We start from the raw sequence: 13975 nt of genomic DNA, 5'->3' as shown, positions 1-13975 counted from the left end.
GGGGGGGAATATCCAACCCTATAAATATCAGTCTATATCTGATTTCCCATCTATATTCCAGAGGAGAAGCTTAGGTCTTTTAACCCTCAATCATCGTTTGCCGAATTTTAATTGCAGCTGTGAAGAACTTAGTGATGTTGTACGTCACAGCCAAGTTTGTGTCTGAGAGCAGCGGATCTACATAGAATTGTCCAGAGTATTCTGGATATTTAATTGTCCGTGGTAAGATGAGACAAGATCGAACACCTTGTTAACCCCTCCCTTAAATTGCAATGCCCAGAATTGGACACAGTGTGATTCCAGGTAACGTGGCTTAACCAAGGCGGAATAGAGGGGTAGCATGACTTCCCTGGATCTAGACACTAGACTCCTATTGATGTAGGCCAAAATCCCATTGGCTTTTTAAGCCGCTGCATCGCATTGTTGGCTCATGTTCAACTGGTTCACTATGAGGACTCTAAGATCTTTTTCACACGTACTGTCGAGCCAGGCATCCCCCATTCTGTATCTTTGCATTACATTTTTTCTGCCTAAGTGGAGTATCTTGCATTTGTCTCTGTTCAACTTCATTTTGTTAGTTTTGGCCAATCATCTCTCTAATCTGTTAATATCATTTTGAATTGTGCTCCTGTCTTTGGAGTATGAGCTCTCCCTCCCAATTTGGTGTCATCTGCAAACTTGATGACCATACCTTCTAACCTTCACCTAAGTCATTAACAAAGATGTTGAACAGAACCAGGCCCAGGACAGAACCCTGCTGATGGCACTCCACTCATCACTTCTTTCCATGATGAAGAGGAAGCATTGGGGAGAATCACTTGTTGGGGTCGTTCGCTTAACCAATTACAGATCCACCTAACCATAGTTTTGCCTAGCCCACAATTCAGAGAATCACAATTCAGCAGAATGGAGAAAGCTGGCCACTAATTCAGTTAGTAAATATACCTGGTGGCCTCCAAGTAGTTTTGACTACAAATCAACACTCTTTGATCATGATAGCTGGGAATTAAAAGAGTTGTAATACAAACACAACTGATGTCCACCACCTTCCTAACCCAAGTTTACCCTGAGTGGCAGTGCTTCTTAAATCTTTCAAACAAGAATTTATTCTAGTCAATGGATGAGAAATGTGTTATTGTGCAAGGGATACTGAGAACTGCATTATAACAACATCTGGAAGTTCTCCATTCCTCATCTAGCTTTACCTGATGATATCGAGTAAAATTTAACTTTTTGTCTACAAAAATTATACTTCTACCATGGAGTTTTTCTTCTCATGTCTAGAGCAGATGATTTGGACACCATCTCCCCATATAGAAAATAAATACACAAGTAATATAGCCCTTAAGATATATCCCCCTCCCCAATTAACAGCTTTCTGTCCTTACAGGCAACACAATCAAACAGACAGATAATAAGAAGCAGAAAAATAAAGGAAAAAGGTTATGAATGTTCACCATTGTCACTGTTGTCATCCACCAGAATAATCTCCTTAAGCAAGTGGGATGGAGTGTGATTCACAACACTGTGCACTGAGCGCAAGATGACAGAAAGAGCCTCATTTACAAAAATAAAGACCACTGAGATCTGAGAGAGGTCATTGGGGTAGGACATCTGTTTGCACCTGGAGAGAACAAAGGGAGAAGTAAGACCCACTGAGCACTCAAGAAACAATTAACTTGTCATATACCATATAAATGGACCCCCCTGAATTTTTATGACTGGGTTGCTAAAGATGTAAAGAATATTTGCAAACTTTTCCATAACCAGTGATTAAAGAATTTAACTCTTGCAAAACATTTGCATCTCTGTGAAACAGTGAAAAAACTTATATTCCACAATTTTTCATTTTTGATTCCCCCCCCCCCCACATGCTAGGCAAAATAATGTTATAAAATCTTTGAATCATAGTATTAGAAGGGCTACAAGAGTCACCTATTCTAGTCCCCTCTTGTGCGTACAAAACTGAAGCATTTCTGAATGATGCCCATTAAACCTCTTTTTAAAGCTCTCCAAAGAAGAAGACCATCACCCACCAAGGCAATGTATACCATTCTCAGACAGATCTTATAGTTTAAAATAGTTTTCCCTATGTTTAGGTGGAATCACGGTGTAATTTGAATCTGTTGGTTTAGGTTCTAGTCCCTGGAGCAGCAGAAAATAAGCTTGCTCAATCTTCTACATGATAGCCCTTCAGATATTTAAAAATATTATCATGCCACTTCCTTTCTCCAGTCTAAGCATATTCAGTTCCCTAAGATGCTCCTCATAAAGCTGGTTTCTAGAAATTTAATCATCTTTGTAACCCTCCTCTGCACACATGCCAGTTTTTCAATATCGTTCTTGAATTGTGGTGCCCAAAGCTGGACACAGTTTTCCAGGTGAGCTATCACTGAAACAGAATAAAATGGAACAATGACCTCCCTTGATCTGGATACTATACATTGATGCAGCCTAGAATTACATTGGTTTTTTGGCTGCTGCATCACAGTGTTGACTCATGTTGAGCTTGCAGTCTACTAAATATGATGCTGGAATTTGTATTTCAGCTATGTCCTGAGGGATGCCTGGCGAGCTACTAACGTGGATACCGAAACAACAATCAGGAACCGAAGATCTCACAAGGTTGAAGGCAAGTGACAGAGACTTTATTCAATTTGTGCGAAAGGGACACTTGTACAGCACAGGTGTTTGAAGGGTACATGTGGGAATATACATTCACAGGCAAACATCTTTAAATACAAAAGTTCCCATTCACTGACATTGTCCCTTTTCAAAATTTCCTTTCCTCTTCCCAGGCCTCTAATTGGCTGGAAGGCAGGTCCAAGCTGGTGTGCACCGGTGACGTAGCCAGATATCTCCTACCAGCTGAGCAGGAAAGTCTGGAAGCTGTTGAAGGCTGTCTGGGGGAGGGAGGAAGCTCCGGGGATCATGCCAGCCACTTGGGTGTGTAGTCCAGGAATGGGGTGAACAAAGGAAAAGTCCAAAGCCAATCTGATAGGATTATGCAAATGCATGGCCCTGCCAGATGACACTATGAGGTTTGTTGTCCCAGATGGGTTTTCACATCCAGAGACTAAGAGAGAGTCCTGAGATGTAGATTTGAAGATAGGATAGTCTCAACCTTTATTCTGTGACTATCCAAGATCTCCAAGAAGATATCTTGGAGCCTCTTGTTGGGATCCAGGAAGGTTCTTTGTCTAAGGATTATGACCCATCTTTGGTTGGCATCTGGGGTGTGGATGTGGTGTCTGGAAGATTGCTCAAGGGGGAGAGGTTACTGGAGCATATAGTTTTGAGTTCATGAACATTTGCCTTTCTTTTATAGAATTTAATAATAAAGTAATAATAAAGGTAAAGGTAAAGGTTTCCCCTGATATTAAGTCTAGTCCTGTTCGACTCTGGGGACTGGTGCTCATCTCCATTTCTAAGCTGAAGAGCCAGCACTGTCTGTAGACACCTCCAAGGTCATGTGGCCAGTATGACTGCATGGAGTGTTGTTACCTTCCCACAGAAGTGGTACCTATTGATCTACTCACACTTGCATGTTTTTGAACTGCTAGGGTGTCAGAAACTGGGCCTAACAGCAGGAGCTTACTCCCCTCCCCAGATTCAAACCACCGACCTTTCAGTCACCAAGTTCAGCAGCTCAGCAGTTTAACCTGCTGCGCTACCAAGGGCCCCCCTGTAGTAATAATAATAAAGTAATATAAAATAATAATAATAATAAAAGTAATAATAAAAAGTAATAAAAATAATGAAAAAGAGAAACGGTCTTTGTGTTATGCGTAGTAAGGGAGGGAGAGAGGGATGGAGAGATATGAAGGAAGGGGGAAGAGTGGGGGTCTTGCCAAGGTTGAGCAGTAGTGGAGGTCATTTGCAGTATTTTATTAGATTTTTAACTTTCACAGAAGGAGGAATAATAAAACCATAGAATCATAGAGTTGGAAGAGACTTCATAGGCCATCCAGTCCAAGCCCCTGTCAAGAAGCAGGAAAATTGCATTCAAAGCACCCTCGACAGAGGGGGAAAAAAAATTAAAATAAGAAAAAGAAGGAGAAAAGTGGGGGGGGGGGGGAAGATATATAGTAGCCAGGGAAGGAATGAGATACAAAGTAGCTGGGGCTGGGAAATGGAAATGTTTTGGCTATAAAGGTTAGGAGGGGGGCGAGAAACAGCTGGCTCACCCTCGCTTCAGTGCTGCGGAGACAAGCTGGTGCGAACCAGCCCAAGCCAAACAGCATGGGGGTGCATGGGGGTCCAGGGGTCACGTTGGGTGGGCTGCTGCCAGTCCTGGAAGGTCCCGAGGGACCGTGAGAGACGGAAGCCATTTCCAGTTCATTATGGCCTCCGTCCTTGGGAGAACTATGAATCATGGAGTCCAATTCATGTATATATTTTATAAAGGGGAGCGGTGTCTGAGGTCCTCGATAACAAATCCTTTGCAAATAAAGTGTTCTCAAGCCAGGTGTCACCTATCCTATATTTGTGTAATCCATTTTTCTTATCTATGGGTAGCATATTACATGTCTCCTCATTGAAATTCATAGGCTAGTGTGGGCTAGACACAGTGTTATAGTTAGGTGAATCTGTAATTGGTTGAAAGACAGAACTCAGAGAGTTGTAAATCAATGGTTGCTCTTCATCTTGGGGAGATGTGATTAGTAGGGTACCTCATGGACTTGTTCTGGGTCTAGTACTGTTCAAAGCGTCTGTAAATGACTGGGATGATGGAACAGCTGGCAGACTTATCAAATTTGTAGATGACACCAAATTAGGAAGGGTTACTAATATTGCACAGGAAAAGACCAGAATTCAATAAGACCTTGACACACAGGAGTACAGGAATGCATCATTAATCGAAACAAATTCAAAATGAAAAGGCTGCATGAAGTACATGCAAAAGTACTAGAGAAATCTGCAATGTAATCATAGAGGAACTGTTGGTCATCTTTGAGAGTTCTTGGAGGAGATAAAGGGAAATATCCTGATTTTTAAAGAAAGTAAGCAAACATTAGGACCAAGCAACTATTGATCACTCAGCATGATCTTGTTATTGAGAGGTCATAAATCTGACACATATACCCCAATGATATGAATTATATAAAATATATGAATTATTATCTGTTGATAACACATCCAGCACATTGGATTTTTTCCCTCTTTGCTTGCAAAGTAACCTTTCATGAATCTCATTGGAATGTTGCCTCACCACACCTTGGACTATGAAGAACAGCGCCCCAGAATCACCTAACAAGGTCATCCTCTCCCTAACAATGGAGGTCACAGAAACTGCCCAATGCCCTTTTTTTGTCCTCTTCTGAGGAACTTGCCTCATCTATAGTACCTAACTGGACCCCCTCTGGGTTTCCTCCATTGTATGTACCTGCAATTTTTGTCCATTGGCCATCCTTTGTCGAGCTCAGTGGTTCCCAACCTGTGGTCCGTGAACCACCAGTAGTCTGCAATAACAAAATATATGGTCTGCAGCCTCATCATTACTAAACCATTGCCTTGAAACCATGCGGCAATAAGAATGACTGGTCTCGTGAAACCCTCTTCTAGTGCCGAGGCAACGGGGATGTCAGGAGGGGAGAGGCTGACTACCCACGAAAGATTACTACTACCACATCAGCTCTAGATTATTAAATATTGTTTTCTGTGGGCGAGCAGATGGCGACTACTGGATGGCATACCGGTATGTTCTGTATCAGAAACTAGAACTGATGTGGTCTTTCCAATGCAATTTTCTGAATCAGGACCTCAAATAACCAAATCAAATCTAAAGTTGACCAAAAGTAGACCAAAAGCTGATTAAAAACCCTTTTGGTACAAATGTTGGAAAGTGGTCCCTGGTCAATGTGGTCCCTGTTCATGTGATCCCTGGTCAAAACAAGGTTGGGAACCACTGGTCTAGCTGGTCTAACTGGTATTGGACTATGAGGCCCCATCTACCACTCATCAAACTCCATTCCAACCAAACACACCCAGTTTCTGGGAAGAACTCCTAACAGACACAAAACTTCAAACTGAGCAATTACAATGTATTAAGTTTCCTGCTTCACCTCTGGTTGGCCCAATGAGGCTGTGGATCCTAGCTGGTAACCTCCAAGACCAATGGGAAGCCAGGACTGCAATTTCCAATTGTTCTGTACCACTATAAATAACCCATGTATTCACTCTGAGCACTAGTTCTGCTGATATCCTTTTTGGCCATTAAGAACGAAAGACCTCTGCTTTTGCTTTCACATCCATCTGTCATAATTTGGCCTTCTGGAAGTAGCTAGGGCACTCTGGGTTTTCAAACCCACAATTTAGTGGAGCTGAAATCACTTAACAATCTCAATACAAAGAATGGTAGTGATTTAAGAATGATGCAACTTGCTGAAAAGAAGATGGAGAGGTGCCATGACTCTGACATGACATGAAAGTGAAATGACAGTGGTGAACTCTCATTTTGGATGTTTTTTTGTTTTTTTTTAAGGGAGTGTTCAAATTATGGCAGGATGGATTAGAATGAACCACAAGGGTGAGTGAATATCCATGACCCTTGTGGTTCATTCCAACTTAATGATTTCACAACTATATATGGAAAGAGACTATGGAAAGAGGACAAAATAAAAGTTAGAGAACAAATAAATAAGAAAGTATGGCTTCCATGTCTTGGATGCTAATGTCTATTAAAAGAAAGAGATCTACCATTCTGATGAAGGATGGAAATACTGGTATGGTAGTGACTCCTACCACCTTATAGCAAAGTAGCTGAGGTCATGCAGAGCCAAGAATAAAACATGGCTGCCTATTTACACTGGTTCCTAGAATTGTACAACTGTGTACACAACACTTGCCAAAGACTTGAGCTAACATGTTGCACAGTGTCAGTTAGCTCTCCTCTCATAAAATCAAAAGTATGAAGGGACCATATTTCTACTTGCAAAACAATCTGCTGCACCAAGTTGTGCTTAAATAACCTCTGAGAAAGTGCAATTCCTTCAACAGCTGTTTTTATGCTAGCTGTCCTGTAGTGCTCCAATAGGATTCTGAACAAAATGTCAATCCGGTCCTTCATTTGGACCAAACGTGAGCATCCAGAGAAGGTTCTGAAGCTAAAGCAACCCCATTTTCTGACAGACCAAGCCCCCATGTGAAGTAACAATTTTCATGAAATTAGGGGAAACCAGAATTCAAAAGCTTCTCCCTGCTGGTGCATACAGTCCATATGCAGCACAGTTCCTACACCTGGCCTGGACAGATCTACCACCTCCAATACCTAGAGGTGTTCTGTTTCCAAATGTCAGTTGTTGGGGAAGCATTGCACTCATGTCTTCCTTTAGGGGTCTTCAATTGTGTTGGCCACTATAGGAACAGAACTAATGTAAAGACAAGCCTTTTCTCTGATCCACCAAAGATCTGCTTCTACCTTTTGTCACACATATAATGAAGAAAGTAGAACTTCAACTCTCTCCCCAGCATTGAAATTAATGTTAAAATAACTGACACATTATTGCAGGCAAATATAGTTTCCAACTACCATAGCAATTATGGCCCTGGTTCTCTAAAATACAGCTAAAGATACCACAGGAAATGACTTTCCTTGCTCTTGTCAAACCCAGTGATCTTCTGGCTCATCACTTCAATACAATGAGGACTCTTTAAATCCATTAGCCATTTATCTACAGGGAAGGTGCAATAGGAGTAGAATGTGCTTGACTACCATGTAACCCTTGGCAATCTATTGAGTGGGGTGGGGGAAGGATCAGAGGACTCCATTTTTGCAACTCAATCCTCATCTCAAGCCTAAGTAATAGAATGCTCTATTTATTTATCATGTCAGAAGCAAATTGAGAATATATTTACAATGTATAAAAATAACCACTAAGTTAAAAACTTGGCATTGTACTAAATGTACTTTGACCAGAAGCTGGCCGCTTGGAGTGCCTCTGGTATCACTGGAAGGAGGTCCTCCATTGTGCATGTAGCGGGGCTCAGACTGCATTGTAATAAGTGGTCTGTAGTTTGCTCTCCTTCACACTCGCATGCTGTGGACTCCACTTTGAGGCCCCATTTCTTCAGATTGGCTCTGCATCTTGAGGTGCCAGAGCGCAGTCTGTTCAGCACCTTCCAAGTTACTCTGCTTTCTGTGTGCCAGGGGGGAGTTTCTCATCCAGCATCAACCACTGATTGAGGTTGCTCTGAGAACCTGCTATACTGCAGTGGTTCTCAACCTGGGGTCCCCAGATGTTTTTGGCCTTCAACTCCCAGAAATCCTAACAACTGGCTGGGATTTCTGGGAGTTGTAGGCCAAAAACATCTGGGGACCCCAGGTTGAGAACCACTGTGCTATAGATTCCCATGTCCTTGTTGCAAAAGTTCTAAATTCTATCAGCTAATCATGTATACCCCCAGATAGGTCCAATGTTTATTACATTTTTATGAAGCATTTCCCAATAATTTTATATCCTGCCAACACACATAGGCTGTAGAAATTTTATTTATGAGAGTATTTCTGTTCATTCTCACATTTGTTAAACTTAATCATTTTGATCTGAATGCCATACTGTGCGGTTGATGCTTAAAGTATCATGCTTTATCACTTGGGTCTACCCTCCATAATATTACTCTGGTAATATCATCAGAGCCTGTTGCATCACAAGGGATCATCTCAGGGCCCAGCACAGATCAGCCTGGCAATCCTAATGCCTAATGATGTCAAGCCTTTTGGGTGACTCTGTATTTACTCTTATATTCTAAGTAAGTCTTCTGCCTCAGCACTTAGCTATCTAAAAATTGTGTCAAAGCCGCAACCCCCAAAGACAAGCAGAGCATACATAAACGGTCCCAAGTTTAGCCGAAAAGTCCACAGAGATGCTAAACAATCACAGGAATACATAAGAGAGAAATCCAAATGTCCATTCCAGGATCAAGAGCCAGTTACCAGAAAATTCCAATACTAGGTTGTGTCAAAGTCCAAAGTCAATGTGCAAAAGTAGGTTTCTAGGACCATGAGAGATCATGAGTCCAGGGTCTTTGCTCAAGCACTGATGTTATAGCAACCAGATAGCAATATTCAATCTCTTAAATCCTAAATTCATAAATGTTACCTGTTGCTGGCTGCCTTCTCAGCTAGCCTTAATGACGTTCACAGCTGAAATCTTTATTTTCTTAAATCCACAAAAGCAGGAACAGTTAACTCCTCCTCAGCCTGCTCAGAAGAATTTCTCTTATATTGGGCTGAGTAATCACTCCTTCCATAGATGTTACTGCAGGGCATGGCTGAGGGAGCTGCTATTCATTGCTGGGCTCCAGCTCTACTGCTGAACCTTCCTCTGGCATTCCCTCATCCATGCTTTTCGCACTGTTCACAACAAAATTGCTTGGATTTTGTTTAAATAGAAGCAAGCTCTACAGGAAGATCTGTCAAGATTGACTTCACTTATCTCTTTATTTAATAAGGTGCTTTATTTAAACTTTGAGTTATGTCTGGGAATCCCAATGGGGATTTTAAAACAGAAGATTATTATTAGGAATTAAGTATTCCTTTCCATCCTGTCTCCAGAGAACACTTTAGCACTGCCGCATTCCTGTTGCTGCATTAAGATATTACCAATGGTCATTCCAGTGACGTTGGAGGGAAGATATCTGTCTTGGAGGATATTGGAAGCATATAAATATGACAGCCACTTAAAAGAGAGAGTACTTAAGTAGACAAACATCAAACACTGTACTGATGATCAAAGCAAGGAGACATGGAGAATATGGTACTGCAGCACATGCACATGGTAACTCAAATGCCTTTCCTTCATTATCATTAAAAGGTCTTTACTAAGTTCATTTTGATCAAAATAAGCTTGAAAAACCATCTTTCTCATCTAAAAACTCATTCCTCACAAGGACAAATCAATAGGAGAATTTGGACCCTTCCAACCTCTAGCCATTTCATGTAGCAGGGCTAGTAGGAAATATTTCTAGAACAAATTGACACTGACACAGAAGAAGTATTCATTCAAAACCAGCCAGTTATTAATATACACCCATGCTCAGCTACTGAGGCAGAATAAAATATCATTTTGGCCATCCAAGACAAGTAGCAGGAAAAGGTTTTTCTAACATTTCCTGCATGGCAGGGGGTTGGACTAGATGGCCCATGTGGTCTCTCCCAACTCCATTGTCCTATGAACATGCTTATTCTTGGTAGAAATTCAAACAATATTTCAAGGAGTGCATCAAGCAATCCAACCATGCATACAGCAGTCAGTAGAAGGCACCAAATGTTTCGTGTGTTCTATAGCTACAGCTCCCATTATTCTCAGTGAGGGATAATGGGATGAGCTCAAGTGTGAGACCTTCTTCAGCTATGGGGAGGGAGGGAATGTAGCAGATCTTACAAAAATATTGTTTTTGATTACAGGTCCTCAGATCCTCCTGCTGTAGTGAATCAGTAAAGATGCAAGATTAGAGAAGGCGCAGGAAGAGAAAACAAAACTTAATTGAGATAGGTGAAAAGAACCAGATTTATTTTCTGGTCAGGAAAATAAAGGTGGACAGTCCCAGCTCCTGCAGGTCAAAAGTGAAACTGTCACCCAATACATACAATCAGTTGGCTTTTATACTCTTTTCAAAGTGAGTTTCTCCTTCCTACAACACGCGTGAATTTCCATAAGTCAATGGGTTTTCTTTACTAGCTGATTGGGTGTGGTGTGCTTATGTGTGGTAGTAGGTTTCTAGTTAACTTTCATTTCTTTGAAGGGAGGTAACTTCTGGTAAGTCAGGTGGGTACCTAAAAGTCCAATCAGTTTGTGTCTATATGATTATTAAATATGTGCTATATGATCCACCCAAAGACACACCTCTCAAGCCGAACAGTGAAGCAGCTTTACAAATATTTCTAAAAATAATTTCTTTAAGTTCCCAAGCCCTCTTACTGCAAGTATAGCCACACTGGCTTGATTCTTGCTTTATAACCTAAAATAGATATTTCCCCTAAATTAACAACATCAGAATCTTTAACTTGCAACTAATACTGGGCTACATCCTGTATTAATACCAGCAATTTTGCCCTCTCCCAGTCACGCTTCTCCAGCCACTTAACTCAAACACCCTCAATCAGAAAATACACTCAGATATGGCTACTAGGCCTGGGCGGTTTCGTTAATTCGTAATTCGTTAATAATTCGTTAATTTTTCCAATTACAAAACGATAACGAACCATTCTGGAGCAATCATTTAAAAAAACGAATTTTTAAACACGCTTTGTAAATGCTTCATATTTTCTTATTGAATTCGTTTCGTTATTGTTCAGAGGTCGTTTCGTTATTATTTCCGCATGTCTGGGCCAGTTTTATGGTTTAATTAGTGAAAAAAAATTATAATATCACACCAACAGTCAAGAACAGAGGGAGAGGGAAGCTTCAGAAGTTTTTGGAGGTTTTTTAGCGTATTTCGCGGTCGCGTCCGCCATTAACGAATCGATTCGTTATTGTTTCGGAAATCGATTCGTTATTTTTTTACCATTTACGAAATTTCGTAAATATCGAACTTTTTAAAAGGAAAATTTTGTAATTATTTTAAATATCGAAACAAAAAAAACCCCCAAATACAAATCGATTTTAGAAACAAATTTTTGCGTTGTTACCCAGGCCTAATGGCTACCTATAATGCTAGCTGGCTTAACAGAAACTCCGATGGATTAGATAAATGGCCTATTTAGGCTAGAACTTTGTTTCCCATAGTAGCTAACAAGATAAGCCTACAAGAAGAACATACTGGGAATGCCACTCATCCACTGTTTTTCTTCTTCTGGGCAACATGTATTCAGAGGTATTTAGCTTCTGGAGACAGTAGACCAGAGGTCCCCAAACTGAGGCCCATGGGCCAAATGCGGCCCTCAAAGGTCATTTATCCGCCTCCCACCCTAAGTCTGAAACAACTTGAAGGCAGACAACAACAATCCTAATTAACTTGACTATCTAATCAGCCAAAAACAGTCCCACACTTCCCATTGAAATACTGCATTAGACTGTCATCATGCCTAGTAAGACTCTAAAGATGTCTGAATTCACCAGAGTTGACATACAGAGATAAATTCCCATAGCTGTAGGACTTAACTGGCTGCTTGAATCAACCCTCAATTAATTAAACATCTGATACAGTCCTCCATTGTACCATAAATCGGCATTTTTAGTCAGTTAGTTGGACATCAAATATTTGCCTTTCACTAATACACAGTTACGCCATTAGGATTATGGGGAAGAGGGTAATTTCTAATATAAATGACATAACAGAGTTTACTTACTTTTTTGGCCTGTAGTCAGGAATAGATCGGTCCAATGAAATCCTATCACTTAATTGGGCATTATAACCATATTCTTCATATTTGGTTTCAGATTCATGGCTATCATCTCTCAAAGTGGCAGCCATTCCTCCTTGGCCCAGGCCACCAGGGCCTTCCACTAATCCCATTGGCTTGGCTAGTCCTGGAAAGAAGAAGAAACGCTGGTTTAAGCAATGGTATAGTCAGCTCACAAAACCATCTAGACTTGACAAACATTGCAGTAGATGCCTGTGTGATTACCTGAACATGGAGTCTTCTCCTTCAGTTCCAGCTACCTTGAATATATTCTTTGACTAACAAGCATGAATGCAAATATTAGCACTAAACCCCAGGTGAATGATACACTGAAAAACAAATTTGCTGGACATAAGTGTATGGCAGCATCATAACTCCAGCCTTACAAAATCTGCATCAATTGTTGCCTTTCTGTTGCCAGGCTCAAAAAGTCAGGAAGTCAAAGATGATCTGCCAAAACAGAACTCACTTTTTGCTCTCATTTCAGACAATAACCTTGAAAAGATTGCGGCAGCAGTTACATGGAGTCATTGGCTTCTAGCTCTGTCCCAAGCAAATTAATAATGCCCTGCAGCTCACCTCCTGCTCTCTCCTTGTACTCTAAGAGACCTGCAACTATAGGATTTTTCCATGTGCCTTGTCCTATGTTGCTATTCTGCATAATAATAATAATAACAACAATAACACTTTATTTATATTTCGCTCTATCTCCCCGAGGGGACTCAGAGCAGATTACAATATACACAGATAGGCAAACACTCAATGCCTTTAATACAGTGGAATAACGGTGATAAACAAATACACAGAACAAAGGTAAAGGCTTCCCCTTCCTTTTATGGTTTCTGGGGGCAGTGCTCAACTCTGGCCATGAGGAGGTGCTCTTGTTCTATTTCCAAGCCGAGGAGTCTGTTGTCTATAGACACCTCCTGGTCATGTTGCCAGCATGGCTGCATGAGCGCCTTTATTATTTTCTCGCCGAAGCAGTACCTATTGATCTACTCACATTTGCATGTTTTCAAACTGCTAGGTTGGCAGGAGCTAGGGCTAACAGCATGAGCTCACCCCAACCTGTGGATTCGAACTGACAACCTTTAGGTCAGCAGATTAAACGGTTCAACAGTTTAACCCGTTGTGCCACCGCAGCCTCTAATCTTTGATTAGTTTTGTAGTATGCAATTGTAAATGTCCGCATGTGGTTTTTAAAGCTACACTAAGGGCTGTTGAAGGTTATTATGTAACTTAATCTTGCCTTACTTATTACAAACAAAAGTATCTCATTATTTGTAACTAGTTACTTCCAAGCTGTTTGAATTTGGTTTACATGTGTTATCATCTTATCCTAGAAGGCAAGCATATTACTGTTTAGCCCCCTGTCTCTATGGACATAAAATTCATTACTAGTTTTAATTGGAAATGATACTACATTCATGTGTACAGATTTTCAATATCAAAATGTAATTGCTTTTAAGCAATCCTGAGTTGAAGCCTGCAGCCTCTAGAGATAAAGAGATGGATTCTAATTACAAGACATGGCTTAGAAAAAGATAAATATCAGAAGATCATGAAGGTTAACAACTGATAGATACAAATGAATAAGCCAGATGCAAGTCCCAATTTATAGGGGAGTTG

The 13975-nt window shown here is 40.8% G+C and overlaps 1 protein-coding gene across 2 annotated transcripts in view; it reads right to left on the bottom strand.

Moving 5' to 3' along the window:
• GALNT9 (polypeptide N-acetylgalactosaminyltransferase 9) overlaps positions 1–13975 on the bottom strand; it is a 72600-nt gene that overhangs the window by 45371 nt on the left and 13254 nt on the right. For both annotated transcript variants that reach the window (XR_009631984.2, XM_060785666.2), the window contains exons 2-3: positions 12293–12473; positions 1458–1624 (exon numbers count right to left, since the gene is read on the bottom strand). Coding sequence is in view for 1 of the 2 variants with exons in the window: in XM_060785666.2 (XP_060641649.1) it covers positions 1458–1624; positions 12293–12473 (348 nt within the window). In the remaining variant the exon portion in view is untranslated. The remainder of the gene's footprint in view (positions 1–1457; positions 1625–12292; positions 12474–13975) is intronic.

The sequence above is a fragment of the Anolis sagrei genome, chromosome X (genome assembly GCF_037176765.1).
Source record: "Anolis sagrei isolate rAnoSag1 chromosome X, rAnoSag1.mat, whole genome shotgun sequence".
NCBI lineage: Eukaryota > Metazoa > Chordata > Lepidosauria > Squamata > Dactyloidae > Anolis > Anolis sagrei.
Note: the sequence above shows the minus strand (reverse complement) of the source record. Positions and strands in the feature narration are given on the sequence as shown.